The sequence below is a fragment of the Globicephala melas genome, chromosome 6, assembly GCF_963455315.2.
Source record: "Globicephala melas chromosome 6, mGloMel1.2, whole genome shotgun sequence".
Taxonomy (NCBI): domain Eukaryota; kingdom Metazoa; phylum Chordata; class Mammalia; order Artiodactyla; family Delphinidae; genus Globicephala; species Globicephala melas.
In genome coordinates, this window is record NC_083319.1 from 44091674 (window position 1) to 44116841 (window position 25168).

The following is a 25168-nucleotide window of genomic DNA, read 5'->3' on the forward strand; positions in this document are numbered from 1 at the left end:
TGCAAAAGGAAAAGAAATGGACCTTCAAAAACAGGGCAGGAAGTCAAATCATTACTTTAACGTCAAATTTTGGCATCAAATGCTTTGGTCATACAATACTGTCTCTGTGGTTCTGGCTGTTTAGCACTAAACACCCAGTTATAAAAGGTAGGCTTGTTGTAGGTTTATTTTTTTTTTTTTCCATTTAAGTTCTGACAAAACAGTTCACCATCTCCCTGCACAAATTTGAGAGAGAGAGAGAAAAAGAGAGCAAGAAAGAGAGAGGTGGCTTGCTTTTTTTTTTTTGCTTGCTTTTTTCTTTTTAATAATAATATGGAGTAATCTATAAGTCTACAGGAACAAAGAAATCTAGGATGGCAGCTCAGCCTTGGAATGTACAGGTTTTGCAGCAAAGTTGTTGAAGAACCTTCCGTTGGCACAGATTGTTCTTTTTCACTAGCATACAGAAGCCTCCTTCCGCCCAGGACTCTTCCGTTGCTTTTCCAGGAAGTCAGCAAGAGAGAGGGGAAGTTGAGGACGAGAGCAGCATGATGGACACACACGGAAGAAGGTTGTGATTGGCCAGAGAGGCAGATTGGGGGGATTGGAAGAGATCATTCGGGAGCAGTCAACAGGAAGAAATTTGGTCCACCCAAAGTGATTTCAGTCAACAGCATTGTTTTCAAGGAGAGATATTCCAGTCCAACGGTAAATGTGATTGGTATCCATTTATGAAAGGAAAAAAAAAGATTAGAAAAAGAATAAATTAGAAATCAATAATAATATAGGCAAGGAATTTTTCTTTTCGGAGTTACCTAGAGCAGAGCGTATACAGTCATTTATACTATATTTCACTGAATCCAAGACACTGGATTTCAGATGCACCACTACTTTAAGTACTACCAAGAAAAGAATTCATATTAAATGGTGACACAATAGCCTCTTATCAGAATATTAGTTTTATGCTTATTGAAAGTATTAGTTAAATTTATATAACATGCTGTTTTGTTTCTGGGCTTATGTAATAATTCTTCCTTTGAATATTGAGAAATAGTTTAACTTGTTCAAGCTATTATGAAGTGCAAGTAAATGCAACACAAGTAGGAGTGATCATGTGCCTAACTCAGTTGACTAGACATATCTGTGACTAAGTCACAGGCGATGACAACTATGTCACATCAACCTGTGGATCAAAAGCAGTTGTAAGCTGCCATGAATTATAAGATGCATCTGATTCCAGAGCTGTTAAAATATATTAAAAAAGTATGTCTTAGAATCACTGAAATATGACAGTTGAAAGAAAATAAATAGCACATCCCTGAATGCAACTGCCACGTGATTTGAAAAGCCTGGTGAGCCATCAATGATCTCATTCCTTTAACCGACCTGAAAATGGACCCATCACAGATCATGGTTCTTCATTTTCCACTTTTGCCTGCAATCCTGACACTCCACTTTTACCAAAGTGCCACTGGCATAAATTATCCCATGCTTACTGTGGTTTAGGGAAAGCCGTTAAAGCATTGCAAACCTTGAAATGCCCAGTACCAAGTGCTGTGGGTGAAAATTTCAAACGAGCACTGGCTGGTAACTAAAAGGTGATCCTTACATAGTACCTGGGGTGCTATCCCTCAATCTTCTCACCTCCATGTTGTGTGGTGAGAATTAGCCCTGGCCATGAAAAGTTTGAACACAGAGCCTGAGCAGGTCTGCCCGTCCCAGCCAGATCAATCATACATTAGAAAAGCTATGAAGATGCAGAGTCACCTGTGATCCTCTGTGGATATGAGACCATAAATGATGTTCCTATGCATGCCATCGCATGCTCAGATCTTTCTGATGTTTGAGATTCCTAACGGGAAGTTGTAGAATAACCATATGAGGTCGACAGCATTATCCTTCTCGTTTTTACAGATGAGGGAAGTGAGGCCCAGAAAAGCTCATAACCTGCCCAAAGTCTGGAGGCTAGGTATGAATGACAGCATTCTGACTCCTGAATCCCCATTCTCCCAACCACAGCACTCTTCTGCCTCTTGTGAAATTTCCAGAAGAGGAACCATTCAAAAGAAGACAAAGATTAAACCCAGGGAAATGATTTTATCAGGGAAAACTGTTCCAAATGCATAGTTTTTTTATTTTCCTATTTTCCTAACAGTCCAAAGATGTTTAGAACAACGGTGGTTCAAAACAATTTCTTTCTACATCATCGAGATGCACGTCTGCATAAAATTTAGGCACAGATTTTAGGGCCCTCTCTGCATGAATTATATCGAGAGTCAAAGTTCACAAAAGGCTGGAGTTGGACTAATTTAAATTCATTCATTTTATAGATGGGGAAACTGAGGCTAGAAAAGGGAGAGAACTTGGTATTTCCCAAATCGTCAGGGGGAATGGTGGCACATTAAAAATACCTGAGAAGATTCTAAAGCTATCAGTGCTCAAACTGTACCCCAAGACCAATTTAAATGAATCTTTGGGGAAGGTCTGGGGTCCTGGCATTTTGATTGAGAACCACTGGTGCAATGAAAAGAAAAACAGACCAACATTAACATTAGAACCAATCTGTAGTTGGTTCTGTCATTAGATAGATGCCTATCTATCACAGCTTAATGAAAGATTCAGATACCATTTGATTGTTATTTACATATCAAAATTATAAACAATCCAAATAAGAGGAGTGTGGCAATAAACTGTGGCATCTCCACATGATAGAATATTAAGCTGTTATTAAAAATGAAGTTTCTGAAGACTTTGTAAAAACATAGGATAATGTTTATCTAAATGCTTAGTGCAGAAAGCAAGATACAAAACTCCATGTATACGGTATTTTAAAAATCTGATGAAAAGTACATATGCCAAAAGACTGGAAAAAATACAGTAGGTAGCCTTTTCTAGTTAGTGTTTGATGTATGATTCCAACTATATGACATTCTGGAAAAGGCAAATCTATGAAGACAGTAAAAAAATTAGTGGTTTCCAGGGGTTGGGCAGGGGGAGGGAAGGAGGGAGGAACAGGCAGAGCACAGAGGATTTTCAGGGCAGTGAAGGTGTTCTGTATGATAGTACAATGGTGGATACTTTATACATTTGTCCAAACTCATAGAACACCAAGAGTGGACCCTGACGTAAACTATAGACTTCGGTGATGATGATGTGTCAATGTAGGTATCAACTATAACAAACATATCATTCTGGTGAGGGACACTGATAATGGGAGTGTTTGTGTGTGTGTTTGTGTATGTGCGTAGGGTAGTCAGGGGCTATATGAGAACTCTCTGCACTTTCTGCTCAATTTTGCTGTGAACCCAAAACTCTAAAGTTGTAAAGAACCAAGTTTACTACGTAAAAAAAAATTGACTCGTGCCATCTTGGTTAGTGGATGCCTTAGTTCTTCTTGCAGTTAAAACCACCAACAAACCAAACCCATTGAGGGTAGAAGTTCGAGATGAATGAACGCCAACAAGATATTGGGCGTGTCCTATCTGGGGCACGCTTGAGAGTTTCATTTTCAAGTGGAAATATATTAGACCTTAACGTAGAAAGATCACACTTTGCTCAGAAGATCAAAACGAGCAGTTGTACTCACCGTCCTTGCAGATGGTTCCCATTTGACACATTCCTAAGTCTAAAAGATATCCACTGGGGCAGCTCGTACAGTTCTTGAACCCCGGACCGTTGCATGTCAAACAGCTGGTGTCACATCTAAGGGGACAATGTACAATTTATCATCCTTTTGCACATCAGGCACAGAAGAAGATGTGTTTGCTACCAACCTCTTAATGTCTTAAACTTAATCTTCTCCCTTTGAAGATGCCACAAAAGTCTTTTCTTACAATAACTGCTAGGTTTGACAACATTAAAGAAAGCCTAGCAGGTAGACTATGATTTTAAAGGGGAGAGAGCATGCATTTGAAACGGAAATATTACTTTAGAGGTTTTAAGTTCTTCTGAGGTGAAAAAAAAAAAATCAGTTGGGTTAAAGGTTCAGCACAGTGTCCACAGGTAAATGTTTGAACCTTATTTTTCATTAATAATTCTGTTTCATATTATTTATGAAGGCAGTCAAATAAGGAACCCGGTAGCCAAACACTAGGGTTTAAGGGGTGGATCCACTTACTTTTTGCAGGATTTGTATCCATTTTCTGAAGAGTGGTCGAAGTAATGGCTGATACTACAGCTCTGCACGCACCTCCCATCCTCCATGAAGTAGCCCTCTGTGCAGTTAATACACCCACCAGCACCTGCTCCTTAAAAGCAAGACAGATGCCGAAGACAGAAACAAAACCTCAGAAGAGGTTGCATGAGGAGCTGCTTCTTGCATAGTTGGTTAAAATGGCATTAATAGGTTGTAATTTTAATAATTATGATATTTGTGCTTTTCCTTATGTTCTTTGGAAAAAATAATGCTCCAGTTTTACATTGAACCCATTTGCCAAAAACATCAAATCTCTTTGGAAAGCGAAGGAGGTATCACTGGGAAATTTAAGTTTTCAATGAGCATGGGCTACTAATGTCTGACTTCTGAGAATACATGCATGATTATCAGAAGAGACCCATGCTTCTCCAGCATTTATTTTAAAAATATCAAATGGGTTTGCATGAGTGATGGATAAAGACAGGTAAACAAAAGCCAAACCAGAGCCAGAAGGATAAACAAGAGGACTGGGAGAGAAGGTACCAGCACAGGTGGCGCAGAAGCGGTGGCAGGGTTGGCAGTCTTGGCCGTTGAAGTACCGTCCGTCTTCACAGGCAACGGCACACCGGGATCCCTGCAGGCTGAAGACACAGACACAGACACAGACTGCTGTGAACAGGCAAAGGAGTCATGACTCCCCAACGCCATATGTAACAAATATAGTTCCCCCCAGAGACCAGTGGCTTTGGCAAAGCTTCGAAGCATGGGAAATAGCCCCTGTAGTCTTTTTTTTTTTCTCCTCCCAATGCCTATAATGCTTCTCTGTGCCTAAAATTATGTCTGTAGCATACACACGTGCTGCAAACTTTGGGGACTATTTCTCTTAATTATTAGACTGGCTGACACATTTCTTAACATTTTACAACATGGAGGTTTTTAAAAGTATTTTATTGACCCAAACAATCACCTTAGCTAACAATATGCCTACCAATTCCCTGATATCCAGACCTCCTAGACCTACTATGCCAGCGGTCCCCAACCTTTTTGGCACCAGGGACCAGTTTCGTGGAAGGCAGTTTTTCCATGAGATGGGGGAGAGGGGGAAGTAATGCGAGCACTGGGGAGCGGCAGATGAAGCTTCGCTCTTTGCCTGCCGTTCAACTCCTGCTGTGCGGCCCAGTTCCTAACAGGCCGCGGACTGGTAGCGGTCCGCAGCCCGGGGGTTGGGGACCTCTGTACTACACAATAAACTTAAAAGTAGTTTTGTAACTAAAAATGTAGTAGGAACACATGGTAGAATGAATTACAACAATAAAAGCGCACAACTATTGTTGCCCAACCCCCAGCTCAAACTCCCAGGAATAGCCTTTTTTTGATTTTAAGTGTTTCTGATTTTAGTTCTTCTATTGGTTCCAATCAAAACAACAGAATTCTAATATACTTTTGCCTTTATTGCTTGATTTATTAATTTTAAACTCTAATGAAAAATTTGGCAAAATTATCTACTTATACTGCTGCTTCTCCAAACATCTCGATTTTCCTTAGTTATACTATTATTTAGTCTTTCTAGGTGTTATCTGTGTCATATTTTCTCTAAATAGCACTCTTAGGCGTTACCTAATGAGTTGCTAGAATGTCATATGAGGAATGTGTATTTTTTCTTCTAATTTTTATCAGCTATGAGCTTTTTCATAGTCTACAGACTGATTCTTAAAAACAAATGCATAAAATTTACAACATTTAATATACAAATTTTACTCACGGAGTAACTCAATAGAGAGACTGTTACCATAATCCTATGTCACCCAATAGACAATACTAGAAAATGGGTATCTAAGCAACAGGGTCAAATGCTTTCTATTTTCTTATAAAAAATATATTTCTCTATATTGTTCCAATTCACATCTTACTTGACTGTGTTTTGAATATGGATCATACTACTAAAAAGTAACGTTTATTTTTCCCTATGCTCTTTAAAGAAATTTGGAAAGGACAAAACCCAAAGTAATTGAAAAAAGAATCCCGAACAGTCCTGTTCACATTTTAATCCATTTCCTTCTAGTATTTTATGCATAGATATTTTTGTTTGTTTTTAGCCAGTATTTAAAATTTTACAGGTCTCTTGAGGCAAAATGGCCAACCCTAGAAGCCCCTAAGGAAAACGCAGGGAGCCTCAAGGAGACAGAAAGTATATTTCATTCATAGATCTTCTACTGGCCAGAGAGCTGTCATTTAAAAAGCCAGTAAAAGCAAATCCCTTTCCTTTTTGTAGAGCTGTAAAAAGGGGACAGTGCATCAAATGAATCCTTTTGTGGGAGGACACAGGACTACCAAAAAACTTATCAGACTTTTTAAAAAGCTGCTTGTTTTTCTAATAAAGGACATTACTTCTGAGGTTGGCACTTATTCAGCAGGAGACAGAGGCTGCACTGTGTGAGGAGGGAATGCACTAAGTGGGACGTGCAGCAGAGCAGAGTCTCTGTGAACCATGATGCTTTCTAATGGTTCCAAAATACAGGGGTGGCAAGGCTAACGAACCTGGTACCGCGAACTCCTGGGTTCTTTCTGGGATAAGCCAGCCAGGTTAGACCTGTGCCGTCCCACACGCTGTAGCACCCATGGCTCGGAAACACTTGAAATGTGGCTAGTGTGGCCGAGGAACAGAATTTAACATTTTATTTTATTTTTGTTAATTTCATTCTAAATTTTACAAATTGGCACTTGATTCGGTTATTGGCAAACTTCTGGGTAAGTGTGGAACAACTTGGCTATATAAAAATCTACTTCAACTAAATTTTATAAAATCTACATACAGATCAAGTATTTCTCATAAAAAATTATTGTCTGAATTGAGATGTGCTTTAGGGGTGAAATACATATCAGATTTCGAAGGCTAGGAACTACAGACAAAAAAGAATATAAAAGATCTCACTAATTATCTTTTATATTGTCTTACATTGATTACATGTTGAAATATTTTGGATATATTTGATTAAATATTTTATTAAAATAAATTTCACCCGTATCTTTTTACTCGTTTTAATGTGGCTACTGACATATTTAAAATAACATATGGTTCTCATACTTCTGTTGGAGAGCACTGGTTAACTTACTCTATCAAATGTTCCCTAAGAAATATAGAGAATAATCTTAATCTTTTATTTCTCATGGACCAATTCAGTATCAGATATTGGAATAAGTGCTTTGTAAATGTTATCACAGTTAATCCTTATCATAATCCAGCAGCATTGGGGTTATTATCACCTTTTTTTTTTTTTTTGTGGCACGCGGGCCTCTCACTGCTGTGGCCTCTCCCGTTGCGGAGCACAGGCTCCGGACGCGCAGGCTCAGCGGCCGTGGCTCACGGGCCCAGCCGCTCCGCGGCATGTGGGATCTTCCCGGACTGGGGCACAAACCCGCGTCCCCTGCATCGGCAGGCGGACTCTCAACCACTGCGCCACCAGGGAAGCCCGATCACCATTTTATAGATGAGAAAACCGGAGCTCAAGAGGGGCAAAGTGACTTGGCCAAAATCACACAGCTGATAAATGGCGGAGAAAGATTTGAGCTCACATTTATCTTCCTTCTTTTCTTTATGCCAATCTGCTCCTTCTACAAAAAGCAGGAGGAGGCCGACCAGACTGATATTTATCAAAACCGAAGTCCTGAGGTAAAAGGTGCTAAGCAAACTGACACTGAATGCATTTATGGGGAAAAAAAGAAAGCCATGGATAATCAATTAATCGAAATCAAAATGATGTTCCACTATTAATTAATGCAAAGAATTACCTGCCTAAAAACTGCCTGGACCCTGCATATTTCACCTCTGATCAAAGGTGAAAACAGAGGTACTGGTGATTCTTGAAAGGGAAGCAATGGAGCACAATTGTAGCTCTATGTAATAAACCCAGAGTCCAACTCCTCACTCAGTGTGGGATGATCTGACCTTCTCTAAGGATATCAAGAGAATACCTAGTTCATTTGAGCTGCATGTTATTCTCTCAAAGAATCTATCAACTATCTGGCTTTAGCAACGTGCAAGTCTCATCCATTCAAGGAAAATATCCCTTGGTATTAAATCTATGTGCATATCATAGCATAATGGAACCAGCCTGAGGTGCTGAAGATAAGAGAATGATTGGCTATACGGAGAGAAATAATAAAGATAAGGGAATAATTTCGACCATCAGAGGAATGAATCATGGGGATTAAATATAATTCATTGGTGTTACCTACACAGTAATCCTTGACTGATGTACTACCGGTCAAAAAGCCTGAAGCAGGCCTCTCAAATGGCTATTTATTTTCTTGTATTTGAGCCATCTTTTCTAAAGGAATTTTATTTGGTTTATAAACCTTCCCTAGCCAAGATGGTATCCATTTTTTCACATAAAATGGTAGAGATAATGCAAATAGCGATCAAGTGTTTGAATGGGAGTCAAACCAAGGGTAACTTATAAAAGGGTTATATTTACTTTTTTTTTTTTTAATTTGTACTGAGAAGTCCTTGGGCTGTGTTACTTGATGAAATCCTTCACTCTCTTACCTTGACCCCTCCCTACATTCTGTACAGTTGTCGGATTCAGTACATGTCTTGCAGTTTTCACTGCATTTCCGGCAAAGATTTTTCTCTGTTAAAAAAGAAAAAGTAACAAGGTTATAAGTCAATTTTGGTCAGCTGGATTCCATCAAAGCATATGTTCTAATGTTTGCTAATGTATGCTATAGTACACATGGCCTTGAGTAGGAAACTGTAGGAAAAGCCCCAGACTCAGCATTTGCTACCACTTCTCAGCAAACCAAATACAGGTAGGAACTATATAGCATGGGGTAAGACCTTAGTGATATCTACCATTTTATAGACAAGAGAACTACAGCCCACTTAATTCTTAAATAGTTTATTGGTTTTTTTCTTCTTCCCATTCTCTTTCCCAAGCAGGGTTTCCTAACTTCCTGCAATGAAAATCTCACTCATGAAGCTGGGGCAATGTCACTACGAAGTGTTGAGAAGCAACACTACCAGCTGAGGGATGGAATGGTAGACCCCATGCTCACAGCTTTAAGGACTACTCTGACGAACTATACTAGAAAAGAGAACTTGCTTTTAAGATTGCAAGGTAAGGGTTGATTATTTCTTGCATTGTTTAGTGTCTTAAACTTTATAGCAGCTGGAGACTTGATACCTTCTCTGAGATGCAAGTGGATTCTAACCTCATGTGTATGTAGACTTGAATGAAGCTTTGTCTATAGGCTTCTCTATCTGCTCTTTATTTAGCTGGTGTTCTTCAGGGTTCCACAGAGAAGCACTGCTTTAATGGATCCCTCTAAGGACCTCCTGGAAGTCCATTTCCTTTCTCAATTCTGAGCCCCTTGGCCTGAAATATGAAGTCCTTTACAATCTATGATCTCCCCCTCATAGTGTCATTGAGACTACTGGACATGGCATAGGCTCTGAAGCCAGAGGACCTAGATTTGTGTTATGCTTTTAGCATCTCCAGTGGGCAAGTTCACAGTCTCTGTTCTCCCATTTGTTAACTAAATATTACAATAATGCGTACCTCTCAGCTTGCCTTGAGGAGTTAATGACATTATTCAAGGGAACTGTAAATATGTTGGCGGTAATTACTGCTAGTCACGATCATACATAATCACTATGTTATATGTAAATGGATTCATTAATGGAGGAAATTAAAACAAAAGGCAATTGCATAGAAGGAGAGAGATGCACAGACCACTTGTATCAGCAAAGTAATTGTTTAAATAGCCTTCTTTAATTATCTACCTTCCAGGCTCTGGCAAAAGAACTGGTTCTCTCAGTTATCTTTATCCTATCATATACCATCTAGAACCAAATTCCTCTTCCAAGGCTCAGCCTTCTTGGAAGAATTTTGAATTTTTTCTTCAGGGAATACTACTTATTTCTGATTCCTTTTCTAAAAATTTTTATTGAAGTATAGTTGATTTACAATGTGTTAATTACTGCTGTACAGCAAAGTGATTCAGTTATACATATATACACATTCTTTTTTATATATTCTTTTCCAATACACATTGTTTTTTATATATTCTTTTCCATTATGGTTTATCATAGGATATTGAATATAGTTCCCTGTGCTATACAGTAGGACCTTGTTGTTTATCCATTCTATATAGAAAAGCTTACATCTGCTAACCCCACCCTCCCACTCCATCCCTCCCCCTTGGCAAGCACCAGTCTGTTCTCTATGTTTCTGATTTCTGTTTCTGTTTCATAGATAGGTTCAGGTTCATTTGTGTCTTATTTTAGATTCCACATATACGTGATACATATGGTATTTGTCTTTCTCTTTCTGACTTATTTCACTTAGCATGATATTCTCTACTTGCATCCATGTTGCTGCAAATGGCATTATTCTTTTTTATGGCTCTGAGTAGTATTCTATTGTGTGTGTGTGTGTGTGTGTGTACACACACACATCTTCTTGATCCATTCATCTATCTATGGACATTATGTCTTGGCTATTGTGAATAGGGCTGCTATGAACATAGGGGTGCGTGTATCTTTTTGAATTATAGTTTTGTCTGGATATGTGCACAGGAATGAGACTGCTGGATCATATGGTTGTTCTATTTTCAGTTTTCTGAGGAACCACCACACTGTCTTCCACAGTGGCTGCACCAACTTATATTCCCATTAACAGTGTAGGAGGGTTCCCTTTTCTCCACACCCTCTCCAGCATTTGTTATTTGTAGACTTTTTAATGATGGCCATTCTGATTGATGTGAGGTGGTACCTCATTGTAGTTTTGATTTGCATTTCTCTAGTAACTAGCAATGGTTGAGCATCTTTTCATTTGCCTATTGGCCATCTGTATGTCTTCCTTGGAGAAATGTCTATTTAGGTCTTCTGCACATTTTTCGATTGGGTTATCTGTTTTTCTCATTGTTGAGTTATATGAGCTGTTCTTATATTTTGGAAATTAAGCCCTTGTCTGTTGTATGATTTGCAAATATTTTTTCTCATTCCATACGTCATCTTTTCATTTTGTTTATGGTTTCCTTTGCTGTGCAAAAGGTTGTAAGTTTGATAGGTCTCATTTGTTTATTTTTGTTTTTATTTCTACTGCCTTGAGAGACCAAAGAAAGCAGTGATATGATTTATGTTAGAGAGTGTTTTGCCTATGATCTCTTCTAGGAGTTTTATGGTGTCATGTCTTATGTTTAAGTTTTTAAGCCATTTTGAGTTTATCTTTGTGTATGGTGTGAGAGTGTGTTCTAACTTCATTGATTTACATGCAGCTGTCTAACACTCCCAACACCACTTAGTAAAGAGACCGTTTTTTTCCCATTGTATATTTGTGTCTCTGTTGTTGAAGATTAATTTACTGTAGATGTGTGGCTTTATTTCTGGGCTCTCTATTCTGTTCTATTGATCCATATGTCTGTTTTGTGCCAATACCATGCTGTTTTGATTACTGTAGCTTTGTAGTATTGTCTGAAGTCTGGGAGGGTTATGACTCCTGCTTTGTTCTTTTCTTCAGGATTGCTTTGGCAATTCTGGGTCTTTTATGGTTTCTTATGAATTTTAGGATTATTTGTTTTAGTTCTGTGGAGAAATTCATGGGTAATTTGATAGGGATCACATTAAATCTGTAGATTGCTTTGGGTAGTATGGCCATTTTAACAATACTAATTCTTCCAATCCAAGAGCATGGGATATCTTTACATTTCTTTGGATCATCTTCACTTTCCTTTATTACATGTTTTATAGTTCTCAGCATATAAATAAGTCTTTCACCTCCTTGGTCAGGTTTATTCCTAAATCTTTTATTTTCAGGGGTGCAATTTTGAAAGGTATTGGTTTTTTACATTCCCCTTCTGATATTCATTGTTGGTGTAAAGAAATGCAACTGGTTTCTGTATGTTAATCTTGTATCCTGCTACCTTGCTGAATTCGTTTATCAGTTCTAGTAGTTTTTTGTGGAGTCTTTAGGGCTTTCTATATATGTAATCATTGTCATATAACATATAGCATATAATGACAACTTTACCTCTTCCCTTCCAATTTGAATACCTTTTATTTCTTTTTCTTGTCTGATTGCTGTGGCTAGGACTTCCAATACTATGCTGAATAGAAGAGATGAGAGTGGTCATCTCTGTCCTTCTCCAGATTTTAGCGGGGAGGCTTTCAGCTTTTCACAGCTGAGTATTATCTTGGCTGTGGGTTTGTCATAAATACCTTTTATTATATTCCACCTCCCCTTAAATTTTTTATTTTATATTGGAGTATAGTTGATTAACAATGTTGTGTTAGTCTCCGGTGTACAGCAAAGTGATTCAGTTATACATATACAGGTATCTATTCTTTTTCAAATTCTTTTCCCATTTAGCTTATTACAGAATATTGAGCAGAGTTCCCTGTGCTGTACAGCAGGTCCTTGCTGGTTATCTATTTTAAATATAGCACTGTGTGCATGTCAATCCCAAACTCACACTCTATCCCTCCCCCCGCCCACCCTTCCCCCAGTAACCATAAGTTCGTTCTCTAAGTCTGTGAGTCTGTTTCTGTTCTGTAAAAAGGTTCATTTGTATCATTTTTAAAAAAAGATTCTGCATGTAAGTGATATCATATGATATTTGTCTTTTTCTGTCTGACTTACTTCACTCAGTATGACAATCTCCAGGTCCATCCATGTTGCTGAAAATGGCATTATTTCATTCTTTTTTTATGGCTGAGTAATATTCCACTGTATATATGTACCACATCTTCTTTATCCATTCATCTGTTGACGGACATTTAGGTTACTTCCATGTCTTGGCTATTGTAAATAGTGCTGCAGTGAACATTGGGGTGCATTTATCTTTTCGAAGTATGGTTTTCTCGGCATATATGCAGGAGTGGGATTGCTGGATCATATGGTAGCTCTATTTCTAGTTTCTTAAGGAACTTCCATACTATTCTCTATAGTGGCTGTACCAAGTTACATTCCTACCAACAGTGCAGGAGGGTTCCCTTTTCTCCACACCCTCGCCAGCATTGTTTGTAGACTTTTTGATGATGGTCATTCTGATGGGTGTGGAGTGATATCTCATGGTCGTTTTGATCTGCATCTTTCTAATTACTAGTGATGTTGAGCATCTTTTCATGTGCCTCTTGGCCATCTGTATGTCTTCTTTGGAGAAATGTCTATTTAGGTCTTCTGCCCATTTTTTGATTGGGTTGTTTGTTTTTTTGATATTGAGCTGCATGAACTGTAAATTTTGGAGACCATTCCCTTATGGTCACATCATTTACAGATATTTCTCCCATTCTATGGGTTGTCTTTTCAGTTTGTTTATGGTTTCCTTTGCTGCACAAAAGCTTTTAAGTTTAATTAGGTCCCATTTGTTTGTTTGTGTTTTTATTTCTGTTACTCTAGAAGATGGATCCAAAAAGATATTGCTGAGATTTATGTCAAAGAGTGTTCTGCCTTTGTTTTCCTCTAAGAGTTTTATACTGTCTGGCCTTACATTCAGGTCTTTAATCCATTTGGAGTTTATTTTCATGTACGGTGTTAGCAAGTGTTCTAATTTCATTCTTTTACATGTAGCTGTCCAGTTTTCCCAGCACCACTTATTGAAAAGCCTGTCTTTTCTCCATTGTATATTCTTGCCTCCTTTGTCAAAGATAAGGTGACCATAGGTGCATGGGTTTATCTCTGGGTTTTCTCTGGGTTTTCTATCCTGTTCCATTGGTCTATATTTCTGTTTTTGTGCCAGTACCATACTGTCTTGATTACTGTAGACTTGCTGTACAGTCTGAAGTCAGAAATCCTGATTCCTCCTGCTCCGTTTTTCTTTCTCAAGATTGCTTTGGCTATTTGGGGTCTTTTGTGTTTCCATACAAATTGTACAATTTTCTGTTCTAGTTCTGTGAAAAATGCCATTGGTAATTTGATAGGGATTGCATTGAATCTGTAGATTGCCTTGGGTAGTGTAGTCATTTTGGCAATATTGATTCTTCCAATCCAAGAACATGCTATATCTTTCCATCTGTTTGTGTCATCTTCGATTTCTTTCATCAGTGTCTTATAGTTTTCTGAGTACAGGTCTTTTGCCTCCTTAGGTAGTTTTATTCCTAGATATTTTATTCTTTTTGATGTGATGGTAAATGGGATTGTTCCTTTAATTTATTTTTCTTATCTTTCGTTGTTAGTGTATAGAAATGCAACAGATTTCTGTGTATTAATTTTGTATCCTGCAACTTTCCCGAATTCACTGATGAGCTCTAGTAGTTTTCTGGTAGCATCTTTAGGATTTTCTAGGTATGGTATCATGTCATCTGCAAACAGTGACAGTTTTACTTATTCTCCAATTTGGATTCCTTTTATTTTTTTCTTCTTCTATGATTGCCATGGCTAGGACTTCCAAAACTGGGTTGAATAAAAGTGGTGAGAGTGGTCATCCTTGAATTGTTCCTGATTTTAGAGGAAATGCTTTCAGCTTTTCACCATTGAATATGATGTTAGCTGTACGTTTGTCATACATGGCCTTTATTATGTTGAGGTAGGTTCCCTTTGTGCCTACTCTCTGGAGAGTTTTTATCAGAAATGGGTGTTGAATTTTGTCAAAAGCGTTTTCTGCCTATACTGAGATGATCTTGTGTTTTTTGTCTTTTATTTATGTGGTGCATCACATTCATTTGTGTATGTTGAACCATCCTTGTGAATTTGGGATGAATCCCACTTGGTCATGGTGTATGATCTTTTTTATGTGTTACTTGATTTGTTTTGCTAATATTTTGTTGAAAATTTTTGCATCTATATTAATCAAAGATATTGGCCTGTAATTTTCATTTTTGGCAGTGCCTTTGTCTTTTATTGGTATCATGGTGATGGTGACTTCATAGAATATCTCTGGGAGTGTTCCCTCCTCTTCAGTTTTTTTGGAAGAGTTTGAGAAGGATCGGTATTAAATTCTTCTTTGTATGTTTGGTGGAATTCACCTGTGAGGCCATCTGTCCTGGACTTTTGTTTGTAGGCAGTTTTTAGATTACAGATTCTATTGCACTTCTAGTGATCAGTCTGTTTAAATTATCTACTTCTTGATTCAATTTTGGTGAGCTCTGTGTTTCTAGAAAGTTGTCCATTTCTTCTAGGTTGTAGAACTTGTTGGCATATAATTGTTCATAGCATTGCCTTATGATGTTTTGTATTTTTGCAACATCAGTTGTTGTGTCTCGTTTTTCATTTCTTATTTTGTTTATTTGGGTTCTCTCTCTTTTCTTCTTCATGAGCCTGGCCAGAAGTTTGTCAGTCTTGTTTATCCTTTCAAAGAACCAGCTCTTGGTTTTATTGATTTTTTTCTATTATTTTTTAATCTCTATTTTATTTATTTCCTCTCTGATCTTTATTATTTACTTCCTTCTGTTGACTTTAGGTTTTATTTGTTCTTCTTTTCCTGATTCTTTTAAGTGGTAGGTTAGGTTGTTTGAGATTTTTCTTGTTTTTTGAGGAAGGTCTGTGTCATTAAGAATTTTAAGAACTGCTTTTGTTGTATCCCATAGATTTTGTATGGTTGTTTTTATTGTCATTTGTTTCAAGGTATTTTTAAATTTCCTCTTTGATTTCATCGTTGACCCATTAGTTTTTTGTTTTTTAATTATTTATTTTTGGCTGCGTTGGGTCCTCGTTACTGCATGTGGGTTTTCTCTAGTTGCCGCGAGTGGGGGCTACTCTTCATTGCAGTGTGTGGGCTTCTCATTGCGGTGGTTTCTCTTGTTGTGCACCCCAGGCTCTAGGTGCGCAGGCTTTAGTAGGTGTAGCACACTCAGTAGTTGTGGCTCACGGGTTCTAGAGTGCAGGCTCAGTAGTTGTGGTGCACGGGCTCAGTTGCTCTGCGGCATGTCGGATCTTCCCGGACCAGGGCTCAAACCCGTGTCCCCTGCACTGGCAGGCGGATTCTTAACCACTGCGCCACCAGGGAAGTCCTGACCCATTAGATTTTAGTAGCATGTTGTTTAGTCTACATTTCATCATTTTTCTCTAATTTCTTTTCCTGTGGTTAATTTCATGCCATTGTGGTCAGAAAAGATGCTTGAGATAATTTCTATACTGTTAAATTTGTTGAGTCTTGTTTTGTGCCCTAGGATGTAGTCAATCCTAGAGAATGTTCTATGTGTACTTGAAAATAATGTGTATTCTGGTTTTTTTTAATGTAATGTCCTGAAAATATCAATTAAGTCTAACTGTTCTATTGTATCATTTAGGATCTCGGTTGCCTTATTCACTCTCTGTCTAGAAGATCTGTCCATTGATGTGAGTGGGATGTTAAAGTCTCCTACTATTATTGTATTCCTGTCAGTTTCTCCTTTTATGTGTGTTAGTATTTGTTTTATGTATTTGTGTACTCCTATATTAGATGCATATATGTTGACAAGTGTTCCATCCTCTACTTGTATTGGTCCTTTCATCATTATATAGTGTCCTTCTTTATCTTTCTTTATGGCCTTTGTTTTAACGTCTATTTTGACTGATACGAGTATTGTGACCCCTGTTTTCTTGTCATTTCCATTTGCATTAACTATCTTTTCCTATCTCTTCACTTTCAATTTATGTGTGTCCTTTGCCCTAAAGTGGATCTCTTGTAGGTGGCATATTGTAGGCTCTTGTTTTTTATCCAGTCTGCCACTCTGTCTTTTGATTGGAGCATTTAGTCCATTGACATTCATTGCCATTTTAAACCTTGTTTTCCCATTGACTTTATATTTCTTTTTTGTCCTTTTCTTTTTGTTTTTCCTTTTGTGGTTTGATAATTTTCTTCTGCATTATACTTATGTTCTCTTCTTTTTGGCTTTTGTGAATCTACTGTACGTTTTTGATTTGTGCTTAGCCTGTTTTTCAAGTATGTTAACCCCTTCCTATACCTACTTGCCTTAGACTGGGAGTCATATAGGCTCAAACACATTATAGGAGGAAAAAAGTCTACATTTTTTACTCTCCTTCCCCTCATTTTATGATTTTTTTTTTTTTTTTTTTGTGGTACGTGGGCCTCTCACTGCTGCAGCCTCTCCCGTTGCGGAGCACAGGCTCCAGACACGCAGCCCCAGCGGCCACGGCTCATGGGCCCAGCCGCTCCGTGGCACGCGGGATCCTCCCGGACCGGGGCACAAACCCGTGTCCCCTGCATCAGCAGGTGGACTCCCAACCACTGCACCACCAGGGAAGCCCTCATTTTATGATTTTGATGTCTTCTTTTACATCTTCATCCTTTTGCTGTTCATTATGGTTATCATCACTTTCACAGAAATTTTTTGATTTTTAAAAAAATCTGTGTCTGGCTTATTTAAGTGATTTACTTTCCAGTTGTGATTTTCTCTTTCCTATAGAGTTTTAGTTCTTTTCTATTTAGAGAAGACCTTTCAATATTTCTTTTGGGATCAGTTTAGTACTGCTGTATTCTTTAGTTTTTGCTTGTCTGAGAAATTCTTTCTCTCTCCTTCTTTTCTAAATGATAATCTTGCTGGGTAGAGTGTGCTAGGTTGCAGATTTTTCCCTTTCAGGACTTTGAATATATCTTGCCACTCCCTTCTGGCCTGCAATGTTTCTTTAGAGAAATCAGCTGATAGCCTTATGGGGGTTCCCTTGTAATTAACTCTTTGTTTTTCTCTTGCTGCCTTTACAATCCTCTCTTTAACTTTTGCCATTTTTATTATAATATGTCTTGGTGTAGGTCTGTTTGGGCTTATCTTGTTTCGGACCCTCTGTGCTTCCTGTACCTGGATACCTGTTTCTTTTTTTAGGTTTGGGAAGTTTTCAGCCATAATTTCTTCAATTACATTTTTGACCCCCTTTTCTCTTTCTTCCCCTTCTGGAATCCCTATTATGCATAGATTGGCATGCTGTATATTATCCCATAGGTCTCTTATATTGCTTTCATTTAGTTTTCTTCATTTGGCTTTCTGTCTGCTGTCCTGATTGGGTGATTTCCATTATTCTATCTTCCAGGTCACTTACTCATTCTTCTGCATTATTCATTCTGCTATTCATGCCTTTAGCTCAGTTTTGTCTCTGCAAATGAGTTTTCTTATTTTTCTTGGTTCCTATTTATAGTTTCTAATTCGTTTTTATAGTATTCTGCATTCCTGCTGATAGCCTTTCTTAATTCCTTCAGTATTTTCATTATCTCCTTTTTGAAATTGGTGTCTATCAATCAGACTGAAGAAGTCTGTTTCATTGTTTGTTCTTTCAGGGGAATTCTCTTGGTCTTTTAACTGGGAATGGTTCCTTCCCTACTTTATTTTACTTATATTTCTCTTACTCTGTGAGTTTAGGAGAAACAATTATCTACTGTGGTCTTGGAGGGCTATTTATATGTGGGGGCATCCCTGTGTAGCTTGTGTGGGTTTAATATATTTGGTGCGAGGGCTGTTTTTAGTAGAGATGCCTGTTGCCTCTTTCCTCAGCATGTGCTGATCATTAACCCCTTAATATGGGGTATGCAGATGTGATGGCTGGTGCCATTCCTGGGGTTCTTGGTGGTGGTGGTGGAAGCTCAGGTGTGCCCCCGGAGTACACCATGGTGGCTTAGGCAGCTCATGACCACTCCTGGGGTCCGGGAGGGTGGTGGTGGCTTGTGACCTCTCCTGGCATCTTTTCCAGGGCTCAGCCTTCCTGATTGAATTTTGAATTTTTTCTTTAAGGAATACTACTTATTTCTGATCCCTTATGTCCCCTCCCCATTCTCATTTTTCCCTTTCTTCGTCACATTGCAGCTTATGTTCCAAATTTTGGGGAAAATAAAAACTACTGGGGAACCCATCCCCATTGCTCTAAAGGGTAAGCCAAGAGCCCCATCTCCCTCATAGAGAAAAGCCTGCTTTTGAATGAAGAGTGAATTTGACTTGTTAAGTAGCAAAAGTATCCACTTCAAAATTCTTTCCTGTTTGTTTTTTTTTTTTAAAATCTCTTGTTCAAATTATCCAGAGCTCAGAAATACAGCAAAAGATACCTGCAGCCCTTGTCAGGGCCATACCAGAACACTGTCAAAAAGAGGTGTACCCAAGGATTATGGCATTCTCCAGGCAATGTACCTTTGTTCACTAATGACATTTGATTGGAGCCCACATTCTGTGAAGCCACATGCTAATTTACAGATTTCTGTTTGATAAAGTTCCAAATGATTTCTGTCCATTTGAAAAAATAACCCCCCCAAATTCTAACTGTATTGCCATGCAGGATATTATTCAGTTCTGTCTCTAACTCATTTTGCCTTCCTGGTGGACTAAGATACCTGATAGTCTTTAAACCCACTTATCACCTTGTAGGTTTCCTCATTAATGGGTTAGGTAAGTCACTGACATATTTTCATTCTCTATTTACATGAAAGTCTCATTTTTAACCTTGTCGATATCATATAGGGGCCTGCTTCCTTTGCGTAGTGCGCAGAAAAGAGCAGGCCTGGCTGCTATCCTTATAAGGTTGGCCCATGGCTGACATCTGGGAAGTTGGATTTTATGAAGTTTCCCACCACCCTGATAAGAGTGGCTCATGGAGCCTAAACAGTTTGTACAAACAATATGGTTTGCGTTGAATACCAGCTTTCCTTCTAGGAGTCTGGAATTTTGGTATGTGCCAGGTACAGGGTGCCTTCATAACCAGACCCCAATAACAACCCCGGGTCCTGAGACTCCAGGGAGGTTCCCTGGTAGATGGAGACATTTCATACATGTTGTCACAAATTGTTGCTGGGGGAATGAAACGTATCCTGTGTCACTCCATTGGATGAAAACTCTTGAAAACTTGCACCTGGTTTCCTCCAGACTTTGTCCCATGTGCCTTTTCCCTTTGCTGATTTTACTCTGTTATCCTTTTACTGTAATAAGTCATAATTGTGAGTTAACGAGTACAATGATATACTGAGTCTTGTGGGTCCTCCTAGCAAGTCACTGCTTCAAGGGGTCCTCGGGCTCATCCCCAGATTCAGTTAGTTATAGGCATTTTTACATAAATTATTTTTTTGCAAATTTTTCTACAAATTCATTTTCACAAAACAATTGTAAAGTGTTCTCTTAGAAACTGCCTAGATCCTGTTTGATGTTAAGGCCCAGATTTCATGGAGGAGGACTATCCCTCCCAAGATCAATCAAGTGAAAACCTTACATTTCCTCTCTAAAAACCAAATTTTGGAATCGACTCACTGGTGTCCTGATACGATCCATCAGGGCAGTGAGTGACACAACTGTTCGTGTCCTCATTCAGGAAGTATCCATATTTACAGGACAGGCACTGGTCCCCGTGGCTCCCAAAGCAGGACTCGCAGTTGGGGGCACACTTTCTGCATCGCTTCTTGTCAGCGTGGTAGTGGCCAGAGGGGCAGCTGGAGACACAGATCCTGCGTTGTGGAATGATAAGAAAGAAGGGCAGTGTCACCAGAGATTCAGTCCTGAGTGAGTGAGGTGCTGAGCACATAGCTGTCCTCACTCTCAAAATCCTTTTTAACCATGATGGTAACACCACATCCAAAGGGCCAAATTCTGTTGGTTAAAGCCTTCTCCTATGTAGGGTGCTGACGTAGCACTGAAGTTACATAATACCAAGTCCGCCAAGTAAGGCATGTCTTGGTCCAAACCATCTTCCAGTTCGGGTCTAGCTCTTTAAAGGGGATGATGGTTAGAAACTGAGTCTCGACAAGAAGGTTGTGCTGTTGGGTTGAAGGGAAAACATGTGCAAACCATGATTTTATGCAAAAAGGCCCTAATAAGGGGTTACTTCTATTGTTGTGTTTGTCATATGAATCCTGTGTGTATGGGTGGTGAGGGTGATGGTAGTTGTATGCTACTGTCTAAATTAATATAAATATATTTAGGGAGTTCCCTAGTGGTTAGGATTCCAGGCTTTCACTGCTGTGGCCTGGGTTCAGTCCCTGGTTGGGGAACTGAGATCCTGCAAGCTGTGCGGTGTGGCCAAAAAAAAAAAAAAAAAAAAAATTTAAATTTATGTTGTTTATGATAAAAAAATGACTACCTTGCTTGCCCATAACTGAAGGTCTGGGCTTTATGTATTCATTTAACAAGTACTTACTGAGTACCAATTAAACATCAGGCATTTGCTAAGTCTAGGAGCTAAAGAGAGGGGCTGAGGTAGCCAAGGGGCTTTCCCTTTAAGGAATTTATTCTTTTTAATTAAAAAAATTTTTTTTAGACATTTAAAAAATTTAATTTTATATTCGCTTTAAGGAATTGAAATTCCAGCATGGATGTGAGAGGACAGGACCACGCCTGGGTGGCTGGAGTATGGCTGCACTGCAAGTTGGCTCCCTGTGAGTTTCCTCCTGAAAGAGGAGGGGGAGGTGGTAGGGGTGTGAGAGACACGCCTGGAAGAGCACAGCCTCTGATGGGCAGTCACTGTTCCCTGGCTCTCCCTGTGGGTACATATCTGCTTGAGTCAGAAGCCAGGGGCTCAGAAGCACAGGGTCCAAGCAGGCCCGCCTCAGTGCCCAGAGTGGAGTAGTGAGAACGTGCAGGGACCAGCAGCTTTGCCACATGAAGGGCTTACACTTTGGGGAATTCGGGCAAGCATCCATTTGGCTTGTGTACTGGCATTTTCCTGAAGGGCAAATGCAGCTGTGGCATCAAACATCAACAGGATAGAAAGGTCTAGAGGGGAAGACCAGGCATGTGCATAGCTAGTCCCTCCCCATCATCCTTTGAAATGTGAGGAAAGGCGTTTGCAGTTTCCTAGCCTACAGGTCCATTTGATGTTCTGTAATTCAGTGTCAGTTTCACCGTTCTGAATGATGGGATGGGGGTCGGGGGGGGGGGGGCGGGGGCAGCAGCGTCTCTTCTGGGCTTTGGTCCTGGTGGGAGAACATGGAACACACTGCCTGTGGTGACCCTGTGGGAGCTCCCAGGAACACCAGGGGGAGTGCTTCAGGGGGTCTGATGTGGCTTCTCTCTTACCTGGTGTTGTTTTTCAGCTTATAGTAGTAGTGCAAACAGTCATTGCAGTGGTCCGGTCCTGGCCCATCACAGCCTACCTCACTGCACTCAGGGTCACAGGGACCTGCCAAAAGAAATCAGAACAACACTTGGAAAAAATGATTTTAAAGCAGGTAAGCTTTACCTTGAATTATAAATAGGTATTTTTCTCCCTTAGGCAGTGAGAGTTTTCTTTAAGAGTTTCTAATGCAGTGAGGTGGAGTAATGTTCAATGTGGCTGTAAGCCCAGAGTGAACTCTTGACTTTTTTGGGGAAAACCTGAATTACCTAAGTATCAAGCATGTAAATCCTAGTCAGGGCCTGGTCTTCAAAGCACACATATGGTTGCCTTGTGGGAGAAGACAATAATTCAGAACTCAAAAGAACAATGCCATTGCAGCAACTAGAAAAAAACTGATTGCAATTAAATATGCATAATGATAAAAATGTCGGATAGAAAAATGAGAATTTAAGCTGTTGACAGAAAGGAAAAAAGGGTTGTTATTCAATGCCCTGACCAGATTGTCTCTCTCATCCAAGGTCGTTAAAGCCACTGAGTACCTCTGAGATGCTGGAGCCAGCAAGAAACGTCATTATGGCATCTGGCACAATTTTATCCGCATCTCATTTTGGATTACAAAGCAGGTACTTCAGGTACAGATAATAGATTTAAAATTGCATCCTACCCATAGGCCAATGGGCGGCTCAACAAAAGAAAACTACACACACATTTTAAAGATGCAAGCAAGCTTAAAGAATTCCAAACCTGGGATGAAGGTTCCTAATCTCTCTCTTGCTGTGTATTCTTTGCACAGGCAGGAAAAAAAAAATGCCAGAAAGATGGAGCTACTTTGTGATTGATGAAAAGTTTTCTAATGACATGGGCTAGTTATAGATATTTTGCTTGTTTGACTAACTCCCTTTTTTCTTGTTTTCCATATTTTGAGCGATTTGGTCTCATATAATCTTGAAGCTCTTTCCCATTGAAAACTCATATGATTTTAACTAGCAATAAACATGGTGCATGAAATGCACAAAAAGTAAGTCAAGGGTACTAGAAATGTCTTGAGCCAAATGTCTTAAGCCATACTTATTTTTAATAAAAAGGACTTACTTTTGTTGAAACTTGGTCTCCTTTAGTCATTGTAGGACTATGTTCTACAGTTACTGACTTGAAACGTAAAATGGTAGAAGTGGGGAGGAATGACTTAGAGAAAAATCTAGTAGTCAAACACCGTCATTTGACAGATAAAAACGATTTTCCAAGAGTTACAGTGGCTTGTCCAGTATCATATGGCTAGGAGAGCTGGGATCAACAGAGGTCCTGCTTCTCATTCTTAGTCCAGGTCTCCTACTTACGGGTAGTAAATCATGACCTTTGGATCTGAATGGAAATGAGTTATTTCAAAATGCTGCAGACTTGAAGTATATTTCTGATTAATCATGAGTCATTTGACAGCACTGTTTATCTCTATTATTTTCCCAAAAGCCTTAAAACTGATCTTTAAATTCCACAGCTAGTGCAACTTGGAACATTTTAGCTGACTGCTGTGGTACATGAGGAGAGAGTGTCTCTGCTGTGTAAGAGTTGAAGTGCACCCGGCTGTGGGTCCCACAGTCCCTGGAATTCAGTGAAACAGTACAGAGATCTGGTTATGATAATGCCATCTGTGCTTCTAGAGAGGCTGACTTCTTAATGAAGGTGAAAATCACAGCTCCAAAGAAAAGGAATCATGGGTGGCCCTAAATTTTCACTGGATGATTTCTACAATTAAAACCACCCAAACCACTTATTCTTGATATGTGCCAAAGAGCTGTGTATGGCAAGTTCACATGCTGTGCTGTTTCTTTCATAATCTTAAACTGTCCCAGATGCAATTTAGCATTTTAGGTTTCTGGGTAATAATGAAATAATTGTCTTTGTTCTCTCAGAAGCACCAATGTGGACATTTTGGAGATGTAGTGAGAAAAACCACAAAGATATATAACTGTTCAGAATTTTAACATTACCAAAATTTGAATTGGAAACATACCATAAGGCACATAGTAATATATTACTATTATACTCCATTTATGTTTTTAGATATACTTTCTCCTATCAGAGAAGACAAAATGGTTTGCTGGTTATAACATCAGTAGTAATGTTATAAGCTCAAAGCAAAATAAGACAAAAACTGAACACAATCTAGTTCTGGTTAGCTCAATTGGTCTGAATTCTCCAAACTTATTATTGACACAGGGATACCACCTATTTAGAATAAAAGGAACCAAATGCATATTTATTTAAAATACTCTGTTAAAGTGATTAATGAAAAAGAATCTTAGAGAGCTGAGCTGTAAGAAAAAAAAAAGTTCCTGTCTAAAGGTATGTTAAACTGCTATTTATGAACAGTTCTCCATTGGGAGAAGCTTTGTTCATTAAGTGTTATATATGATATCCCAGAAGAACTGAATGCTGCTGGAAGTGGTAGCCAATGCAACAAGACAGGAATCAGAAATACACTGGGAAAGAGAAAAAATAATTTGCAGATGATATGGCTACAGTACCTAACTGCCCCAGAAAATCAACTCTAAAACATACAAATTAATAAAGTTAAGCAAAATGGCCAGATGTAAGATAAACACACAATAGCCAACAGATATCCCTGATACCAGCATATAATAGTTAGAAAATATGGAATATTTTCCACTACAGTAGCAACAAGACCTAAAATACTTAGAAATAACACTAACAAGAATAACACTACATAAAATTAAAAGATTTCAGTAAAATGGGATACGGTCTATGTTTTGGATGGAAAGACTCTATATTGTAAAAACAGTTCTTCCCATGAGATTGCATGTAAATTCAAACTAAATTTCAATGAGATTTTTAAAGGGGGATTTAAGAATTGCTATGAGAACAACAAGTAGACGTTCAACAGATATTAAAATACAGTGTGGGTGCTACTGGATCAAGAATTATTAGATTGGTAAATCGGAAAAGATGGTACCAGAAGAGACCTGGTATAAGAACTTACCATACTGTTATAAAGGAAACATCCTAAACTAATAAAAGAAAGGATGGCAACTCAGCTATTGATGTTAGTCTGTTTGGAAAATAAAGACAGAACTTCACT

General features: G+C 38.8%; 1 protein-coding gene across 3 annotated transcripts in view; it reads right to left on the minus strand.

Moving 5' to 3' along the window:
• Positions 1-264: 264 nt before the first annotated feature.
• The window catches only part of PCSK5 (proprotein convertase subtilisin/kexin type 5), a 313374-nt gene continuing 288470 nt past the window's right edge, over positions 265-25168 (minus strand). For 2 of the 3 annotated variants that reach the window (XM_030876984.2, XM_060300835.1), the window contains 7 exons: positions 22032-22134; positions 20271-20464; positions 8661-8745; positions 4658-4755; positions 4097-4226; positions 3566-3681; positions 265-477 (listed from right to left, as the gene is read on the minus strand). In XM_030876984.2, coding sequence (XP_030732844.1) covers positions 362-477; positions 3566-3681; positions 4097-4226; positions 4658-4755; positions 8661-8745; positions 20271-20464; positions 22032-22134 — 842 coding nt within the window. In that variant the 3' untranslated portion in view covers positions 265-361. The remainder of the gene's footprint in view (positions 478-3565; positions 3682-4096; positions 4227-4657; positions 4756-8660; positions 8746-20270; positions 20465-22031; positions 22135-25168) is intronic. The other variant, XM_060300834.1, reaches the window with a different exon arrangement.